Genomic DNA, 19,629 nt, shown 5'->3' with positions numbered 1-19,629 from the left:
TTATATTCTTAGTTACTGCTTTGTGATGGAAAATGGGAGATCAAAGACAAACTGATGCCATTCCAGGCACTCCTGCTGCACTGGGCATGAGGACTTTTGATGCTGAGCACTCTGAACTCTGGCTCAGACAGGGCCTTCCAGCCTCCCCTTCCAGCCTCCTGGGTCACCAGAGCAGTGTGGATGCCTGGGCAATGTACCAGCTTTTTTATCCCCTTCCAGTTTTACTTCACGTTAGCTGGGCTGGTTTCACAGCACAAAACTCTCACCTGCCTGTTCTGTGACTCACAGAGGAAAAGTGAATTGATTTTCATGCTCTTGCTCACAACTCCTGTACAGAATTGAACCTGAACCTCTCCATTACCATTGCTGTTCTGCCTTCCCTCACTGACAGGTAAAAGCTGCTCACGTGGCTCCCTGGGATTCATGGCTGTGTGACTCTGCCCTGCTGCTGTGGCAGCTCTCCCCCATTCCGTGGTGTTTGGTTTGTTTGGAGGTGTATTTAAGGCTTTTAGTTTGACTTTTTTTCCAAGGACCATGGTGCTGAAGGTCATCTGCTCTTTACTGAAGCACTGAGAATCCTTGTATAGGTGCAGTTGATGGGAGTAGTGGTGCTGGCAACAGGTCCTTCTTGTGTTTATAAATTGTACTTGAACCCAGATAAAGTTTGTTACTCTAGGTTTTTTTTTTTTTTTCCAAAACAAATAAAATATTTCTGAAGTTGTTTTTTAAGTCTGCTGTTTGTGCAGGATGATGGAGTGAATCACAGAGGGTGACAGGCTGGCTGTGCATGCTTGCTTGTACCTTAGTTTCATACAGCTCACCAGTTTATGGCAGCTGCCTTCATGCTTCAGAAACATACTTCAACTAAAGCAACAAGCTGCACACACCTGCTCTTGCTCTTTTCTGGAAGTTTCAGTCAAATTCTCCCAGTTGCAGGAGAGTTTGTTAAGGCCAGGCCCAGTTCTACTTTCTCCCTAGGATCAGGTTTGGCTCCTGATTTAACCTTACTGTTAGTAAGAAGATACTGATTCCCTGGTTTGTTAGGAAGTCTTACAAACAGGGCTTTATTAAGTTATGTACAAAATGTGTTCTGCTACTGTGGATCCCCTTCTTGGTCTGATTGTTGCTCTTCTTCTTCTTCCCCTTTGTGTTTTTCCAGTTTTGCCATGAGCTCTGAAAAACAGAACGGGCACAGTGAGGCTCCAGGTGCAGGGGCTGCCCCAGAGCCAGGGGTCCAGGTGCTGTGAACACCCAGGACCAGGGCAGCTACCAAAAATCCCTGGCCTGCAGAGGCTCAGCTTGGAGCCACCCCTGATGGCTGAGTTCAGGCAGGAGCAGCTGCAGTCATTCCCTCAGTGCTTTAATGACCTCACAAGCTGCTGCCTCTGCTCCCCAGGTTCCCCACCTGGGCAAGCACAGATGCTCAAGTTGCATCTGTGATTCAATATTTCCTGACACTAGAACCTGCTCTCTGCTGGCAGCCAAGAGCTGTGAACTGCAAGGAGCTGGTGCCTTTGCTGCTCAGGTGCTCCCCCAGAAGCCCCTCTCTCCCCAGGTGCCCAATACCTTTGGCAGGGTTGAAGACCCCGTTGGTTTGCTTGTCGCAGACGTAGCAGCGCTGGGATTTGCGGTAGTGCTGCAGGGCACAGCTCTCACAGAAGTAGTGCCGACACCTGTACGGAGACACGGAGCTCCCTGCAGCTCCCCAGACACAGCCACTGCGTCCTGGGGTCAGACACTGCTCACTGCTGGCCACAGGAACATCAAGGTTGAGAATGACCTCCCCCAGAGTCCAACCTTGTCAGCCAAACCAGAGCACTGCGTGCCATGGCCAGCTGGTCCTTGTTCCCCAGGGATGGGGGCTCTCCCAGCTCCCTGGGCAGCGCCTTCCCCTGCCTGACAGCTCTCCATGGTCCCCAAGGGAGGCAAAAGTGAGCTGCAGCCATCCCTGTCCCGTGGAAGGTGTTTCAGCATTGCTTCACTGATGTGCAGCAACAGCACAGAGCCACCAGTGAGCTCTTCCAGACACAGGACAGCCTTCAGAGTGAGACAGGGCTGTCCTCAGCCTCCTCCTCATCCTCACCAAGCTCCTGGCTTCCCCATGCACACATTTCTCTGCTCGGGCAGTGCAGCTGCCATTCAGTGTCCAGGAGGAATGATGGCATGAAAACAAAATCTCAAGCTTAAGGGGGAAAGATGAGGCAATGAGGCAGCATTTGTGGAAATCTAAAAAATGCTTGAGATCCCTTCCAAGGGGATGCTCCAGATGCAGCTGTGAGACTCCCTGGCTCTCAGGATTCCCCCACCCACCCAAAAGCCAGGGCAGACAACGAGCAGGTTCCACCCACAGCCTGTGGGCTGGGCTTGCCTTTGCCTCAATAGTGAATGAGTGACTCCTGAGCTGCATTGACAGCACACGTGGCTGCTCGTGCCAAACAAACACTTACTTGGTGACCACGGGGTTCTTGAAGGAACCTCTGCAGATGAAGCATTTGAAAGGCATGTCCTCCTCATCACTGCTCACCTCGTAGTTTTCATCATCTGCAGAAGAGAAAGTGAACCAGAGTGGAGTGAGAGGCCAGCCCAGCCCATGTGTGGGGCACAAAATAATAAATAAGGGGAGAGCACAGCAGGTGGGATTCAATCTGCTGGAAACAATGGAGCTCTGGCATCTGGGTGTTGCTGATGTCAGTAACACGTGTGGGACTCTGCTATAATTAGGGCTAATGAGCCAGCAGGCCTGTTGCTCATCTCAGGAGAAAATTCTTTTCTACTTCACCCACTCACTGCTATAAAGAGAAACATCCTCCAGCCCCCTTCTGTTTTTTAGATTGTCTTCCAAACCAGCTGCCACCAAGTTCTGGCTCCAACTGAGCAGAGAATAGCCCCCATTGGCACAGCAGCACTCATGAGCCCTGAGCGCTCCTGAGCTCTGGACACTGAGTGACAAATGACATCCCACCCCCTGGGCATCAGGGGGACAGACAGTCCCATCTTCCAGCTCCACACAGCAGTGCTCTCCTTCCCAGAGAGCCAGGGGCTGTCTGAAAGCAGCAGCTCTGCTCAGCAGTGTCAGTGCTTGCTGCCCCCCAGCTGATCCTGCAGCAGGAGTCCCCTGAGGCCCCAGTACCGTTGACGCCGTAGCGGCCCTCGTCCAGCTCCCGCTCGATCTGCCAGCCGTGCTTGTAGTCCGAGCGGTCGTGCAGGAACTTGCAGCTGTCTGAGCAGCACAGAGAAAGAGGAAATAAGAGACAGGCTGCAAGGGCAGAGTGTTACCAGGACACCTAATTCCAGGGCAGCCTAAGCTCTGCCCAGCAGGAGAAATCTGATTGCTCCTTCTCCAGGGCAGCACTAAGCTCCTGGAGCAGGTACAGGATCCCTCAGTGCTGGCAGGCTGTGAGCATCATCCTCTCTGTGCCACAGGGACAGTTCCAGCAGTTATGCACATGGGAAGTGGGATAAGGAACAGGAAAACCCATCCCTCACATGCTCTGAGTCCACACAATACCTGTAAGAATGTGGGTCACTGGAACATCCCAGGGTCCCTTCCAGGATTCTATAACCACTAATTAGAGGCCCTGGGCTTTCAGAAGGGATGGCACGAATGACAGCCTTACACAAACAGCTCTGCACAGAAGGGGCAGTGGCTCAGCACCCCGAACACGGGGTCACAGCTGGACTGGATGCCCTGGCATGCCTGGGGCTCAGCTGCAGCACGAGGCACTCACCCCCGAAGCCGCAGAACCCGGTCTCCTTGTAGTCCTTGCAGATGTCGGGCTGGTAGTCCCAGCGCACCGTGGCCCGCAGGTGCTCCGGGGCACGGATGGGGCCTTTCCTGAAGGGGGAAAAGAGGCTCAGCCCTGCTGCAGAGTGGCCCTGGAGCAGGGCCCTGGCCAGAACCACACAACACACGGGTCAGGCAGAAACTGGCAGTGACAGCAGAGTTCAGCCCCAGACGCTGCCTTTGGGATGGTGCGGTCACAGACCCTGAGGCTCATCCCAACCCACCTCACCATTCCTGAGGAGGCATTTCCCATCGATGTGTCCTTGGGCTTCACATACTTCTGGTAGTTGTTAATGCCACGGTAAATTTTATCATCTTCCTTTCCTCTCAGCTCCTAGGAGAGCAAGACGGGATCATTAAGGATCAGGAGAGCTTCATGACATGAATCAATTGCCACCACTCTGACACCAGTCTCCCTTCCCACCTTGCCTTCCTTAACACCAAGATGCCAATAAAGGCACAAAACCCCTATTTGCAAAGGTTGCACTCCTGGCTCCTTGAACTTGTAGGGAAGATGAGACTCTGACTCTTCTTGGCGTGCTGAAGGGGATGAGCACAGGCTCTCCTGCTGCAGAGCAGGAGTTCCTGAGGAGCAGGGCTGACTCACCTCCTGGATTTTCTGGCTGCGCTCAAAGATGGCCTGGGCATCCTTCTCCTTCTCTGTGTCCAGTTCATACACTGCTGTGGCTCCCATGTCTTCTGGGCCAACAGGTTTCTGAAAAGCAAGGAAAACTTGTGGCAAGAGTGGAGGGAACACCTGGACAAGACAGAGAGCTCCTGTCTACTTGAAGGGTTGTCACAGAGCAAGAACTGAACAGAAAAGCTTGCAGAGTGCCAAAGCTGTCACCTCCTCCCATCCCTTCTCATTCTCCCCAGAAGGTTGGGCAAACCAAAGGCTGCCTCCCTTGGTATCAGTCAAAGATGATCTAACCCTGAAAACACAAACCCAACAGTTGAGCAAACCTGATCCAACTGGTCCCTCTCCTGAAAAATCTCTGCAGTGTTGGGAAAGTCCAGTGGCATCCTGGAGTTTTAACTCCCACCTCTAAAAGGGAAAGGCCAACCTGTGATGGCCTCCCGTGGAGGAAGGGACTATCAGAGTAAACCCAGCACAAGGTGCTTGGCTATTAAGAGGGGACAGGGAGGGGCACTGATAAGAAAGAATGTCCAATCCCATGTTTAGAGTGGCAGATTCTGTCTGTGAGGAGTGGGATCCCCAGCCCCACCTGAGCTGACACCCCAGGCCCCCTGCTGCCTGTCCTTACCGCCGACCTGGTGGATTTGTAGGTGACGCCGATCTCCTTGGCAGGATCCTCATCCTCGCTGCTGCTCGGCGCGTACTCCGGCCTCTCCCTCGCGCAGCGCCTGGTCTGGGGGGGAGGAAAGGCTCCAGCGCTGTCCTGGCTGAGCCCGGCAGGCCCCTGCAGGCAGCCCTGGATGGAGCAGGAGCCCCCTCGGAGCTCCCTTACCTTCTGGATCATGGGGTTGGCGGTGTCCCGCCGCCGCTCCTTGCGCACCACGGTGCTGCCCTCCTCCCCGCTGCTCTCTGCGGGGAAAGCCGGGCGTGAGGGGCAGGGCCCGGGCCTGAGGCAGCCCCGGCCCCGGCGGGCTGGGGACACCCAGGCAGACCCAACAACCCCACCCTGGGAGCGCTGTCCAAATGCTCCCGGAGCTCGGGCAGCCTCGGGGCCGGGACCGTTCCCCGGGAGCCTGGGCAGTGTCCGACCACCTTCCAGGGGAAGAACCTTCTCCTAATAGCCGACCTAAATCCCTGTGACACAACTGCCGGGGTCCCTCACGCCCTCGGGCTGGCCCAGCCCCGGTGTGGGCAGCGCTGGGGGCGGCACCAGGCCCTTCCTCGCCTCTCCGCTGCACCGCACCGCCCCAGCTCGGCTCCCCGCGCCGCCCGGGTCCCCCAGCCCTCACCCCGCTCCTGGTCGCTGCCGGGCCGTTTTCGCCGGCCGCTGCCCGCGGCCCGGACCCGCTTCTTGAACACGAAGCTGCAGACGCCGCTCTCCTCCGCCATCCTGTGCCGCCGAGACCGCGGCGCTGGACAGAGCGGCGCCGGAGCGGCCGGGGCGGCCGGCGCCCCCTGCGGGCGCGGAGGACTCAGCGCCCCGGGCGGGGCCGGGGGTCCCGGGGGTTCTGCTCTGGACCCTGAGCCCAACTCAGAGCGCAGCTCTGAGCCCCGCTCTGAGACCGCTCTGAGCCCCGCTCTCTGCACAGCCCCTGCTCTCTGCACAGCCCCCTTCCTTCTGTACAGCCCCTGTTCTCTGCACAGCCCCCTGCTCTCTGCACAGCCCCCTTCCTTCTGTACAGCCCCCTCCCCTCTCTACAGTGTGGCTGTCCCACTGCTGGCTCACATCTGGAGTGGAATTCCTCATTTATTTGCACTCGATGCTCTTTGGGCAATGCAGAGTGACAGAGGTGGTAAATCACATCACTGCTGTGTCCTTGTCCAGTAATCACTCCCGTGAATTCCTCAATCGTGTTTTTTGTACAGGGAATCACAGGCAAACTGCACACAGAACACCTGTCTCTGCAGCTGGGCTCAGGCTTTGGGCCACCTCCAGCCAGCGTTTAGCTCTTTCCAGTGGCACCACACTGTGTTCAGGAGCCAAACAAGAATATTTGTTCCAGAATCATCATTTTCAAAGATATTCCCATCACTCCATTGTATATTTTCCTCCATTTATGGCCCATTGGAGGGCTTTGAGAGCTTAAAGTCCTCAGAGCTACAAGTTATTGCTGCCTCTCTCCTGATCCATGGCCATTCCAGCTTCCTTGGCTGGCGTGAAACCACCTCCAGGTTTTAACTATTAATATTTATATTAATTCCTGATGTTTTGTCCTGTTTGTGGGGAAATCCCAGCCCTCCAAACACCATGGGAAGCTGCCTTTATAGTCCAGGCAGTGCTTTTGCTCTGGGACCCTGCTCTGGCAGATCCACCACTCCCATGCTCAGCTCATCAGCTCTCCATGGAATAAACCCTGGGTTTCTGAAACCACCACACATCAGTTTTACCCCTCTGGAGGGTGAGAAGTGGGGAGCACTGGAATCCTCCTTTCCTGCCGCTGCCTGATAAGATCCTTCCTATGCAAGCAATGGCCTGAGGTGTGGGAAATGTGGCTTTTGCAGATGCTGGAGGGATGGATCCTTTGGGATGCTATAGGATCCCTTAAGGGGTCAGGATGGATCCTTTGGGATGCTCCAGGATCCCTTACCGGGGGCAGGATGGATCCTTTGGGATGCTCCAGGATCCCTTATGGGGGCAGGATGGATCCTTTGGGATGCTCCAGGATCCCTTAAGGGGTCAGGATGGATCCTTTGGGATGCTCCAGGATCCCTTACCGGGGTCAGGATGGATCCTTTGGGATGCTCCAGGATCCCTTAAGGGGTCAGGATGGATCCTTTGGGATGCTCCAGGATCCCTTACAGGGTGAGTGGGTGAGTGCCACGCGGAGAGAACCCAAGGCCGTGTCCAAAGCTTGGGGCGAAGCCAATCTGCACACGCAGCTCATGGGAGAGAGGCTGCAGGAGCTAATTAGCGGGGGCGTAATTGCACCCCGTGCCAGAAAGCAGAAGGGTCGCCCCGGGGCCGGCGCTGTGGGATCGGGGAGGCTGCGGACGGCCAGGCAGAGGGAGCTGGGAGCCGGGGGAGCGGGGAAGGTTCGGGGTTAGAGGTTGGCTCCACACAAAGGAGCGAGTGGCTGGAAGCCGGTTCGACGCCGAGAGCCAATCGCTGCTGCGGCCCCGCGATAAAAGGGCTCGGAGCCGGCGCGGGGAGCGCAGGAAGCGGCTCCGCTGCACGGCCGCGGCCTCTGCGGCGGGACACGGGCAACAGAGCCCCGGGCACGGCACAGGCACGGCACGGCACAGCACAGCACAGCCCCGGGCACGGCACAGGCACGGCACGGCACAGCACAGCACAGCCCCGGGCACGGCACAGGCACGGCCCCGCCCTGCGGACCCTCCTGCTCGGCGGTGAGCTCGGCTCGGGGGCGGCGGGAGGCGGCGGCGAGACAATGCCGGCCCCGGGAGCGGGGCTGAGGGGCTCGCCCGCACCGGGGGTCCCGGTTCCCGAGCGCACCGGGCTGGGGGGGCCGGGGCAGGCAGAGCGGCAGGCGGGGAGCGAGAGGCAGGGATGGAGAGGAGCGGGGATGGAGAGGAGCGGGGATGGAGAGGAGCGGGGATGGAGAGGAGCGGGGATGGAGAGGAGCGGGGAGCGCCCCGGGGAGCGGCTGCGCTGCTCAGGAGCCGCCCCGCACTCGGGCTCGCCCCCAGCCCCGCTGCACCGGCAGCTGCTCGGCCTCGGGGCGCGGGAGGAGGTTCGGGCTCGGAACGGGGGAAAAGCGGAGCCCCGGAGCTGGCCGGGGGGTCTGGGCAGGGGGATCGGGGCTCAGAACCGGAGCCAGCTCCCCGTGGCCGCGGAGCCCCGCGAGAGGGGCCGGTAGCGGCGGGGCGAGCAGGCCCTGCTGGCCCGATCCGCTCCGGGGGTGCGTATGTGGGGCCGTATTTCGGGGTGTATCTGGGGGCTCACGTTCCCGCTCGGGCTGTAGTCCCCTCTTTGTTGTGTGCTGCAGTACATGCCGGAGGGCGGCTGGACAGATCCGTTTTATTAAGCAGATCAGAAAAAGCAGAGATGGAAGAAAAACCTGTTAGATCCCGACTGCCTTATCCCCCTTGGTTAATGCCTGCCAATTCCCGATGTGTGTCTCCTACCGCCTCATCCAGGCTGCGTTTAAACCTTTCCAGCGACAGGTCTTTCATCACTTCCCTGGGGAGGCTGTTGCATGACTGTGAGATTTAATAACAACACAAATGCCCTGGGCTCTGACATAACCCTTAACAGCCAGGGATCTCCCAGGGCTTCACAAAGGAGAGCAGCTCTGTTTTTGTCGAGGGGAGAGGGAAAAAGGGAACAGAAAAAATGAAATTATTTATCCACTGCCACCCAAAATTAGCAGCAGATTTAGGAATCAAGCCCAGGTCTCCCAAGTCCCAGTCTGGTGCTGTAACTACTGTGTTTTGAGCCAGCCTGATCTGTCTATTCCCTTTGGATCACTTCAAACAAGCTAAGATAGCTTGTAGATCATATTTATGATCAATTTTCTGCTGGTTTTTTTTTCATGGTGTGGGTAACAGTTTTGAAAAGAAAAGCTGCTAATCCAGCCTTGAAAACTGGGCTTTGTCCACCAAAGACGTCGTGTGAGGGCTCTCACAGGGAAGACATCTGGTGCCTCAGCTGAGCTGTTGTGTGTTTAAGGCCAGGAGTAGCACATCTGCAGCATTATTAATGTAGATTACAAAATAATTGCAGGGCAATCGACCAAGCCTAGCCTGACACAGGCCCAGTGTTCGTGTCCCTTTTTAAATGGGAGTCCTACAAGGAGCAAATTCCCAGTTCCAAACTGAGGATCTGTCAGAACCACCCTCTTGGGCTTTGCTAAGTGGTGGATGCATCTTCATTCTTAAACAGCTTAAAACCAGGTTCCTGACCTTTTTTTGGTCAGCAAAAATCCCAGGAGGCTTCTCATTAGGGACGGGAATTTCTCTTCTGGTTTCCTTCAGTGGGTAATTCCTGGGAGTCTTCAACAACCCCTCTGGTCCTGGAGGGTGATCAAGTTTTTCTTTTCCTTTTCTCCCGCCCTCAGCTCCTGCAGGGTTTTGCCAGGCAGCTGCCATGTCCCCCCAAGACATGTCTGCTTTTCCCTGCCAGTTAAGTCATTTTTATCTGCCATCTGGGGGTGTTGCAGCGCTTACCTCGCTCTTAGCAAAAGCCCTGGGATGGAAAACATTAAATCTGGACAAAAGGATTATTGCAATATCAGTGTTAAGCACACTTTAGACATGTTTTTCACTCCTGTGGTGTGCCCATAACCCTCTCCATATGTCCAGCTCGGGGTTTTCAGTGGCAAGATGCCTCAGCATCCTCTGATGTGCCTCTCCAGGGATTACTTTTCCTGGCACACTCATTGCTCCACTGCAATCTTGTGGATTTCAGGGAACCAGATCCTATCCTGGGCTCTATGGCACCTTGGATACTAAAAAGAAGGATAGAGATGAAGGCTGAAAATAGCTGAGGCAGCTCAAAAAGAATGGTATTTGAAGAGATTTAACTACCAATATGATTTTGGTCGTGTTTTCTTCTTATACAATCTGCATTTGGACAGCAAACAGTGGCTTTTGCAGGGCTCGTGTGGAGGCAGGGACCATGGAAAGGGGTTGTGATGTGTTTTGGAGTGCCTGCAACTGGACCCACTCTTGCTCTTACTGCATCTGCAGGTGATGAAACAGCAAAAGCTTTTTGTGGGGTCTCTCAAAGCCCAAGAGATGGGCTCATCCCATGGAATCAGAGAATCCTTCAGGCTGGGAAAGTTCTGTAAATCATAGTGTCCAGCCATTCCCGCAGCACTGCCAAGGCCATTGCTAACCATGTCCCCAAGTGCCTTAAACCCCTCCAGGGATGGAAACTCCACCACAGGAAATGCCAGTGCAGAGTCTGGTGAGTAACAGGTGATATTCCACAAGAGGAAATCAGCCAAGGCAGCACGGAGAGGTTGTGTTAGAGGAAGGAGGAAATTACTGGCAATTACAGCTCCATTAACTGCAGCACAAGGAAAGGTTGGTTTCTAGACCAGGTTCTGGAAGAGCAATCTGATGTGCTGTTGGGAAGCAGAATAAAATTCTGGGTGGTTTTAACACAGATTGTGTCAGGCTGGCTCAGTGTCTTCCTTGGATATGATAAATGACTTCTGAAACAACAGGGCCTCATGATAGAGCCCCAAGGAAATGATTATTTTAGGTGGAGACAGGAAAAGGGACGGGGAAAAGAGAGCAAAATGCAAGGAAGACACTTGGATTCTTCTGCAAGGAGGGATGTAAAACATCAGGCCAGAGGTTTCCAGGGGTGCTGGAGTTTTGTATCAGAATACCAAGGTCTGAGATCTCCCAGTGTGGAGCTGCCAGACCAGCTCACCTGTTTGCCACCACGGTGGCTGTGGCAACAGAGAGCCCACCAGGTGAGAGCTGCTTAAAGGGAATCTGCTTCTCCTGAACGTGGTTACTCCTTATGGATCCCTCTGAGAGGCAAAATATGATGGGAGAAGAACTAATGTCTAATGTACATTTGAGTAGGAGAGCAGGGTGATGTTTCCAGGTGGAGCATGGTTTATGGAAGAGATTAGGGAAGAGCTGGCAAGGGAAGCCATGAGCTGTTTGCCTATGGTGCTTATTTGCAGCAGGTTGAAATTGCACCTCATCAGTCCCTTCTGCAGAGCTCCCAAGGTTTCTCCCAGTGAAGCATTTCTGTCTGATGTCCAGCCTGAACCTCTCAACCTGCAATTTTTGTCTGGCGCTACTGAAAGTTTGCCTCTGCTTGGAAAAGCCTCTTCTCATCCTCCTGGCAGGATTCCTGCTGTGCTCCTCTGCTCCATCTGAACTCCCAGCAAGACAGGAGATCCCAGGGAGCAGAGACTCCCTTCAGATCATGATTTTTAATGGATGCCATTAAACACAGCCACAGTCCCAGGAAGTGGCTGCCTCAGTTTCTCCTTCTGGAAAGCAGGTGAAGCCCAGTAGGGTCCTTCTGGCCTGTGGGCCCCTCCCTGAGAGGCAGGGCAAGGAGCAGCCCAGTCCCCTGGTGCTTCCAGAGCTGTGCACCTCCTCCTCAGGGCAGGCAGGGATGAGATACAGAGGGTGGGCAGGGGCTTCCCTGGGGCTCCCCCTCACTCCTGTGGGTCCCCCATTGTTGCCCTGACAAAGGCAGCCCTGTTCCTCCCCACAGCTATTCCTTGTCAGCATCCCTCAGCATTTTGGCTGCAGATTTCCTGCCCACTGGCAGCCTCTCAAGAGGCAGAACGTGGATGGAAAGGGGATGAGTGGAGCAGGCTGCTGGAAGGTGGCTCCTGGCCGTGGGGTGAGGCAGGGCTAGGCCCAGGGATCTCTCCAGCAGGGGAGGGGTGTCCCCAGAAATGTCTGGATTCTCCTCCCTGAAGTCCCCCAGCCTGTGCTGAGCCAGCGGGGACCTGCCCTGGCTCCCCAGTACCATGAGGTCAAGTGGCTGGCTCAAAGCCATACAAGAGCCAGGACCTGAAGCAGAATGAAGGGATTCCATGCCTGAAGCAGGAGCTGTGGCCACTGGGCTGGCTCCACCATCCCTTCCCTGGCGCTGCTGTGCCTGGCTCTGGCCTGGCCTCTTTGATGCTGGCTTTGCACCACGCTTGGCTTCATGGTGGGGTCAACTGTGAGACCCCAAGAGTGCAGAGACTGAGCCTTGGGATCCCAGGCTCAGGAGAGGCTCTTCCAGCTCCTGTTCACCTCTTCCCACACTGGCCAGCAGAGAGGGATGATGGCTGTGGAGCTGGGGGGTCAGTGCTGGCCTGTGTGTGGGTTTCACTGGTCCTGCACAGGATCTCATGGACATCCATCCCCACAGCCACCAGCTCAGGCCAAGATTTCTTGGGGAAAGCCCTGGCGGCCTCTCCATGCTCTGGGCTCACTCCACGTCCTTTGAGGATGGAGGAGGAGGAAGGGGGCCCGGATCCCCCAGGCTGTGCTTTGCCTTTGGGGAAGCCTCCTGCAATGGAGCAGCGATCCCTGCAGTAAACAAACCCTTCCCAGGGCTGCTAATGGGAACCATCTGGCAGAGAGGGGCCCCTTGCCCTCTGCACTCACTCTCCTTCCCTGTCGGGACCCACCGGGCCGGGAACTGCTGGGTCTGAATTGGGATCCAGCCCCGCTGGGTTTGCACCGGGAACGGGCCAGGTCAGCATCGGGAACGGGCTGGGAACGGGCCGGGTCAGCATCGGGAACGGGCCAGGCCTGCACCGGGAATGGGCTGGGAACGGGCCGGGTCAGCACCGGGATCCAGCCCTGCCGGGCCTGCACCGGGAACGGGCCGGGCCTGCACTGGGTCAGCACCGGGAACGGGCCTGGCCTGCACTGGATCTACACTGGGATCCAGCCCTGCTGGCCCCTCTGGAGAAGGGAACAGGGAAATGCTCCCTGCACCCTCCTGGCTGCGGGAAACCTGATCCGTCAGAGGCAGGCTGAGGCTGGGGACTGCCCTGGGGCCACCCCAGATGTTCCCTCTCCCTCCATCTGCCCCAGGGTCAGGCAGGAAGGTGCGAGGGGATGCAGGAGGCTGCTGGGGAAAAGCTCTGTGATGGAGCAGTGTTGCCTTCCTCCCCTCAAACTCCTCCCTGCTTGGAGCCATCGGTTGCTGCAAGGGGCAGGATGAGAGAGGCTGGAAGGCAAAGGGGTTCTCTCACCTTGTCCTGAGCTGAAAACCTGAAACTGCTGGCATGACCTGGAGAGGAGGACAGTCCTCGCTCCTGCTCTTCCCAGGCTGTGCAAGTGACTAAGGACTTTAGGGAGCAGAGGTTTGGGACAGTCAGATCTGGCATTTATGGTGCCAGTCTCCACTGTGGGCACAGCTGTGGCTTTGGCACGTGTGCCCGCTGCACCCCTCAAAGCCAGCGAGCCCCAAGGCTTCCCGAGCCCCTGTGAAGGCTTTGTAGCATCAGTGTGGCAGCTTGTCCTTAGGCTCTGCCTGTGTCACCACATCTCCCCCTCTCCTGGAGGCTGCTGGTGGCTGCCTGGGGCCCCAGCCCCAAGCTGTGCTCCTGGGAAGAGCCATGACAGCAGCCAAGAGCCTCCAAGAGCCCCTCTTGCAGTTTCTCACTTGTTCTGGTTCCCTTATCGCCCCAGCACACCCTTCCCCTTTGAGATTTCTGCTCTTGCCTCCTGCCCTGCAGCAGGAAGGAGGTTTGAAGGCTGAAGGGCAGCAGCTGCAGCGAGGGGCTGGCTGGAAGCACCAGAGGGTCTGTGCACAGAGGGCAGAGGGGCTGGGTGGGAAACATCCAGCCATGGGGGGGATAAGTGGGTGGAATTGAAGGGAAAGGGGTTTGGGCACATGAGGAGCAGAGAAACAAAGAGTGGGTGGAAGTAAAAATGGGTTTATCAGAGAACCCCTGAATGGTTTGGGTTGGGGGGACCTCAGAGCTCATCTCATCCCACCCCTGTGCCATGGGCAGGGACCTTCCACTGGAGCAGCTCCTGGGGAAGGGCACCAGGGGTGTGGGGAGTCTGGAAAAACCCAGGGAAAGAAAGTGGGACAGGGGAGGAAGATGAGCTGCAAGGGAAAGGAAGCTGGGGGAGGACAAATGTTTGTAAGAAAGGCTGGGGTGAAGGTGAAAAGCAGGTGAAAAGGGAGAGGGTTGTGCATCTGTGTCAGAGCTGTGTGTGGAGTGGGGACACCAGGTCTTTGGGGTCCCTCATGTTCCCTGCAGGGTCTGTGCTGGGCTGCAGGACCTGACAGACCCCAGCAGCACAAAGAGAAGGTCCTGTCCCAGGAATGGGGGCAGGGAGGGGCTGTGGGGGTGGCCCCCAGCAGATGCTGGGTTCAGCAGCAGCAGCAGCCTGCGAGCAAGCTCAGAGCAGGAAATAACAACCAAACCGCAGAGAGACGGGAAATGATTCTGATAGAGCAGGGCTGGGCCTCAGCTGGGGCTGGGAAACGTTTGCAAGCAGGGCTGAGAGGGGCACCCAGCACCTGGGGAAATGCTCTTTCAACTCTGAAAGCAGCCATGAATTTTAGGTGCTTTGCTGATGTAACTCAGGCCTGCTGGGGGTTTGGCAGCCAAAGAGCCCCCTAAAGCTCAGGACATGTTTGCAAATGTCCCTCTGAGGTGGGCATTGAGGAGATGCCCCTGCCCCAAGCCCTCCACCCTGATGTCTCTGCCCTGGGGCTTTCTCAGTGTCTAGCCCAGTCCTTGGGCAGCAGGAAGGTTTTTGGGGTGGCAATATGAGGCCAAGGGGGTTCAGTAAGACAGGGAAGCAGCCCCAGGCAGACGCAGGTGCTGGTTTTCCAGCCTCTAACTCATCCCCATCATTGCAGAGCCACCCCTTCCCCCTTCTTTTCTCTGCTCTGCTCCTCCCTTGGCAGCATCACTCAGCCCCACAGCTCTGTCCTCTGTATTCAAACCGGGGCTCATCTTTCACGGGTGTTTTGAGGGTAAAGTGTGGTGGGGAAAACCCCTGAGGAGCTGTCAGTGCCTTTTTAGCTCTCTTTTACCTAAAGGGGTGATTTGCAATGCTGGTGTTTTTTTCCTGTGCTGGTCCCAGCCATGTCAGCCTCATCCTCCCAGGCACATCTCAAGGGCTCAGCCTAAAGGCACCGAAGACAAAATCCCCATCACTGGCTCTGCTGAGCTGGGATCAGCAAGACTTTTCTGGGCTAAAATTGGACTAAAACCACACTCCTTCCTCCAGCAACACCAGTCCTTGAGTGGCTGCATTAGTGAAACACGGGGTGCTGGTTTTGCTGCCTTGGTTCGGGACCAGCCTTGCTGCCAGTGGTCATTGCCTGGCAGGTGCTTCCACTCATGGCTTTGGAGTAGAAGCCATCCCATCACCTTCCAGGCGTTCAGAGCCCCAGCCCCTCCAGCTGCTATCACAGTATTCCAGAGCTGCATCTCCCACCCAGTTCCCTGTGCCTCAGTCTCTGGGAAGGGCTGATCTGACCCTGCAGGGAGCTTTGAGCGCACCCCAGCTCCTGCAGAGCTGCTGGGTTTGGTGATGAAACCAGCCCCACTCCTGATGACATTTCCTTTCCAGGTGTTGCAAGAGGTCTCTCTTTGACACCTCTGTAGGGAACCTCGACCCACAGCCTTCAAGCTGAGGATTAAACAGAGGGAGAAGGGGAAGGAGCCATGTTCCAGGCCACGGGAGCAGCCAGCCCAGCCCCAGCTCATGTACGTGAGGTTTGTACCCTGGCGTTTGTATGGGAATTTCAGCTGGGTTTGGGTTCTCAGGGGGGAGGGCTGTACACAGAAGCTGCGTTCCTGACCTGACACTTTAGGGTGATCAAAGGCACAGCCACAGCTACTCAAAGAGCAGAACTGGGGACAGGAATGTTCCAGCAGAAGGTGCTGTTTGCTGAGCACACTGGACGCCAGCCTCAGGCTCTGCTCCATCCACAGCTCCTGGAGTTGCTGTCTGTTTGTTTGTGTTTCCATGGCTTTCCGTGATCACAATTGAGAGCTTTGGAGCTGGAGTGATTGGAGATGGAAAAACATAAAGGTTCAAGAACATCTCCTGCTGGGACAGGATACGGCCCTTCCCCGAGGGAAGATCTATCAGATATGGAATGGAGAGTGTGCCTGGCTGGCCAGGAGGCTGCCGAGAAGTGACAGCAGCCCTGGGCTGCTGCAGCCTTGGGAACGGATGTCTCAGCTCCAGAGAGGCAGCTTTTCCTCAGCTCTGGTCAGCTGAGCCTGGAAACAGCACATTAAACCCTAACCCCAGGAGAGCAGCTGTGGTTGTTCTCCCAGTGCCAAGGGATGCAACTGGTTTTACACAGCCTGAGCCTCCTCCTGCCCATGGCCCACTGTTGACTTTGGCTCCTGCTTCCAGCCTCGTGGGACTGGGAGGAAAATCACAAAATCATGTCCCTGACCTCAGGCAGTGAGAGCAGCTGGGAAACCTCTGAGGAGGCAGCTCAGTGAGGGGAGAGCTTCCTGTGCCTCCCTTGGACAAACTGTTTCCCAAAAGACAAAGGAGAAATGATGGGGAAGGACAGGGCAGGAGGAACAGGGGGTGGGGATCAGCCTGGGGCAGAGAGGGGCAGTGCTGGGCAGGCAGAGCCAAACTGGGTGACATCCTGGGGGGATGTCCTGGGGTCACACTGCCCTGACCTGGGAAGAAGGCAGGAGGGGGACGAGCCAGCCCTGGCTGGTCACCTTGCTGGAGTGCCCTTGGATCCCGGCTTTGGGAAGGAGAGAGCACTTCCATCAGTGCCCAGGAGGGTGGAACTGCTGGGGTGGCTGTCAGGACCCAGCAGGTGTGGGGTGGGTGCAGGATGTGCACTGGTGAGGGGAGATTTGGAAGGGTTGAGCTGTTGCAGCTGCAGGGACTCGATGCAGAGAGAACCTGCCCTGAAACCTGGGGCATAGGTAGGGGCTGCTCAGTGCTTGGGGCTGTGCCCCTGAGCTGCAGCAGCCCCAGAGCTCAGAGCTCTGCCCCGTGCCCTCCTGTGCCCTCTCCACACCCCCAGGGTTGTGCATCTCGTTTCCTGCACAGCCCCACTGCGAGGGCTGAAGGGAAGAAGAGGAACTGGAAACAAAACCTTGGCCCCAGGAGGCTCTGGGACAGCAAGGGGCACCCAGCTGTGCCCAGGGGGAAGGGGGCACTGCCCCCTGAGCCTGGGCAAGCACCCACAGGGCAGCATTTCCCCCTGAGCCCTGTGCACCTCAGCAAGGGGAGTTAATTACCCCCTCCCAGGGGCAGGAGCAGAGCTGCTGTGTGGAGGTGCGTGGGTCACAGGTGATGGTTTGCAGGTGCAGGTACAGAGGGGTTTGGTCAGGGTCTTGTGCCAAGCTCTCATTTTGCTTTCTCCTTCCCTTTTTAGGAGGCCAAAAGCAGCTCAGGAGGCAGCACAGTGCAGCGCTCCAAGGTACCTTTGCTTTTGCTACACCATAGAATCATCCCAGAATGGCCTGGGGTGGAATGGACCTCAGAGCCCACCCAGTGCCACCCCTGCCATGGCAGGGACACCTTCCACTGCCCCAGGCTGCTCCAAGCCCTGTCTAGCCTGGCCTTGGGCACTGCCAGGGATCCAGGGGCAGCCCCAGCTGCTCTGTGCCATCTTGGCAAGGGTGGAAGGGCCAAAAGCCCCCGGGCCAAGCTCCCACCCAGCCCAGCATCAGTGGAGTGGCCCGGGGAGGGTGAGGGAGATGGGGCTGCCTCCTGCTCCCCAGTGCTCCGGTGAATGGAGGGCAGGGAGGAGGGCAGTGGAGGGATCCAGGTTGTCCCAAACTCCTTCCTCATCCTCTGTGTCCCTTTGCTCTGCCCTTGGCCAGTCCTTCAGCCTGAAGGCGCAGGTGAAGGAGATGTGCACTGCCTGCCAGAAAACCGTGTACCCCATGGAGCGCCTGGTGGCCGACAAATTCGTCTTCCACAACTCCTGCTTCTGCTGCAAGCACTGCCACACCAAGCTCAGGTGAGCCAGGCTGTCCCTGTGCTGGGATAGGTGCCACTGCAGCTCTGCAGAGACCCTCCCAAATAGTCCCTCCCATTACAACCCCTCCCTTGACAGTAGCCAAAGTCCCCCAGCCCACCCATCACAGCAAAGCAAAGGTTTATCTGCACACCTGGGCCCAGCTAAACCCTACCTGGTATGGAAGGAGAGAGGTTCCCCTTGAGAGCAGCCCCAGGGGAACACGGAGCTGAGCCAGAGCCTCCTTCTAGAGGACTCAGGGCCAAGCTGAGCTCCTCTGGGACCCCCCATCTCTACTCACAGCAGCCCCCAACAGCCTCTGCTGGTGGGAGGGAGCTGTTGGCCCTAAGGGTCCCCTCCTGCATGTTGTCCCCTCTGCTGTCCCGGTGTCCCCAAGCCCCCCCAGTTTCCCCAGTGTCCCTGCCTGCTAACCCTGCCCTCCCTCCCCAGCCTGGGCAGCTACGCCGCGCTCCACGGGGAGTTCTACTGCAAGCCCCACTTCCAGCAGCTCTTCAAGAGTAAAGGCAACTACGACGAAGGCTTCGGGCGCAGGCAGCACAAGGAGCTGTGGGTGCACAAGGAGGTGGAGAGCGGCCCCAAGTCGGCGTGAGCGGGGCCAGCCCCGCCCCCGGAGCCCCGCAGAGCCGGAGGAGCTGAGCCGGGAGAACTGAGCTGATGTAGAGCAGGACCTGGGCCAGGGGCGAGGGGGAGAGGGGGAGCCCCTCTTTGGGGGTGCTCAGAGGGGTCCTGCAGGCTGTGAGGACAGGGCAGAGGTGAGCGGGGTGCAGCCCCCAGACCCCTCTGCCCAGTGAGATCAGAGCAGAAGCAATGCCCCCCATGGGACCCCCAGCCCTGTTGATCCATTTCAGGCCTTGTCACCATGGAAAAGGGATGAGCTGGGGGCTTCTCCAGCCTTTGAGCCACTGCAGAGCTCCCAGCCACACCAGCCCTGCACTGCTGGGGCTCTGGATGAGGAGGGTCCCTGGTTTACATCAGCTCAGTTCAGCTGGGATGGTTCAGCCTTAAGGTTTCACAGTGTCTGTTTTTTATATTTGCCTTCCACTGGTACGTTCTGCGCTGGAGCCTCGCGGCAGCTTCGCCCGCGCGCCTTTATTTTTGTAATACAAGGTTTCCCAGCCCTCCCTGTCCTGTCCTGTGTTCCCAGGGGCCTGGGGAGGTGCTCAGGTCTGCCTCTTGCTGCCCAGGCAGTGTGGAAATAGCTTGTGTCCTTGTGGGACCAGGGAAACATTCCTGGGTACCTGTGTGTCAGTGAGGCTGGGGGGAAGGGGAGGCAGGGAAGGGGAAGAGGCTGCCCTCCCTTCTTTGGGGAGTGCCCAGAGGGCTCCTGCACACCATGAGGAGTAGGCAGAGGGGGCCAGGGTGCAGGCCCCTCACCAGAAGCCCCCCTGGAGCCCCCAGGTTTTTGGGAACTGAACCAGCATTTCAGATTCCACATGGGTCTTGCCCTGTGAGCTGCACAGCCCAGCTGGAACCTTCCACCAGCTTCCAAATGGGGCCCAGAGCACCCTCAAAAGGCATCCACCAGCCTGGGGATCCCCTAGGACCAGATCCACCCCTTTGCCCCGATGTGTCTCACGCTCTCCCCTCCCCATCATGCCCTGTCCCTCAGTGGCTCTGCCAGGGGCAGGATGGGGTCAGTGCTGGGGTGGCCTCACAGGTCTGCCCTGGGATCACCCCACTTCCAACCCCCTGCTTTGGACACCACAGGCCCTACAAATAATGAGCCCAGCAAGCCCTGCCAGGCTGGAGACACCAGTGCAGGAAAACCAGAGAACGTGGATGAGTCTGGTTTTAATTATTATTTACCTCTTTCCTCCAGGCACA

The 19,629-nt window shown here is 57.3% G+C and overlaps 2 protein-coding genes across 6 annotated transcripts; one reads left to right on the top strand and one right to left on the bottom strand.

Annotated features, from left to right (window-relative positions):
* Positions 1-1,036: 1,036 nt before the first annotated feature.
* Positions 1,037-5,818, bottom strand: LOC136567358 (E3 ubiquitin-protein ligase RNF113A-like). Its single transcript, XM_066566949.1, has 10 exons — positions 5,711-5,818; positions 5,254-5,330; positions 5,050-5,154; positions 4,392-4,499; positions 4,009-4,118; positions 3,729-3,835; positions 3,131-3,220; positions 2,448-2,541; positions 1,567-1,673; positions 1,037-1,173 (listed from the first exon to the last, which is right to left on the bottom strand). Exons 1-10 carry the CDS (start codon positions 5,808-5,810, stop codon positions 1,094-1,096), a joined length of 978 nt encoding a protein of 325 aa, XP_066423046.1. The 5' UTR covers positions 5,811-5,818; the 3' UTR covers positions 1,037-1,093.
* Positions 5,819-7,439: 1,621 nt separating this feature from the next.
* LIMD2 (LIM domain containing 2) lies at positions 7,440-18,923 on the top strand. Of its 5 annotated transcripts, none has more exons than XM_066567035.1 (5): positions 7,440-7,769; positions 15,440-15,550; positions 17,197-17,241; positions 17,648-17,787; positions 18,235-18,923. In XM_066567035.1, the coding sequence occupies exons 2-5, from the start codon at positions 15,500-15,502 to the stop codon at positions 18,392-18,394; spliced, it is 396 nt and encodes a 131-aa protein (XP_066423132.1). In that variant the 5' UTR covers positions 7,440-7,769; positions 15,440-15,499; the 3' UTR covers positions 18,395-18,923. The 5 variants fall into 5 exon arrangements, with proteins under 5 accessions (XP_066423132.1, XP_066423130.1, XP_066423134.1 ...); XM_066567033.1 differs by having other exon boundaries at positions 7,442-7,769; positions 15,405-15,550; XM_066567037.1 differs by having other exon boundaries at positions 7,452-7,769; positions 15,440-15,541.
* Positions 18,924-19,629: the final 706 nt, after the last annotated feature.

This window comes from Molothrus aeneus, chromosome 28 (genome assembly GCF_037042795.1).
Source record: "Molothrus aeneus isolate 106 chromosome 28, BPBGC_Maene_1.0, whole genome shotgun sequence".
In the NCBI taxonomy this organism is placed as follows: domain Eukaryota; kingdom Metazoa; phylum Chordata; class Aves; order Passeriformes; family Icteridae; genus Molothrus; species Molothrus aeneus.
This window is presented reverse-complemented; position numbering and strand designations above follow the sequence as displayed.

What these genes read in the sequence shown, in the direction of transcription:
- LOC136567358 (XM_066566949.1), bottom strand. Translation starts at nt 5,810, where the DNA reads ATGGCGGAGGAGAGCGGCGTCTGCAGCTTCGTGTTCAAGAAGCGGGTC. An exon ending in CGGCAGCGACCAGGAGCGGG is followed by an intron (nt 5,331 to 5,710) that starts GTGAGGGCTGGG and finishes CTTTCCCCGCAG; the next exon opens with AGAGCAGCGGGGAGGAGGGC. An exon ending in CCAACCCCATGATCCAGAAG is followed by an intron (nt 5,155 to 5,253) that starts GTAAGGGAGCTC and finishes CCTCCCCCCCAG; the next exon opens with ACCAGGCGCTGCGCGAGGGA.
- LIMD2 (XM_066567035.1), top strand. Translation starts at nt 15,500, where the DNA reads ATGTTCCAGGCCACGGGAGCAGCCAGCCCAGCCCCAGCTCATGTACGT. An exon ending in CCCCAGCTCATGTACGTGAG is followed by an intron (nt 15,551 to 17,196) that starts GTTTGTACCCTG and finishes TTCCCTTTTTAG; the next exon opens with GAGGCCAAAAGCAGCTCAGG. An exon ending in GCACAGTGCAGCGCTCCAAG is followed by an intron (nt 17,242 to 17,647) that starts GTACCTTTGCTT and finishes GCCCTTGGCCAG; the next exon opens with TCCTTCAGCCTGAAGGCGCA.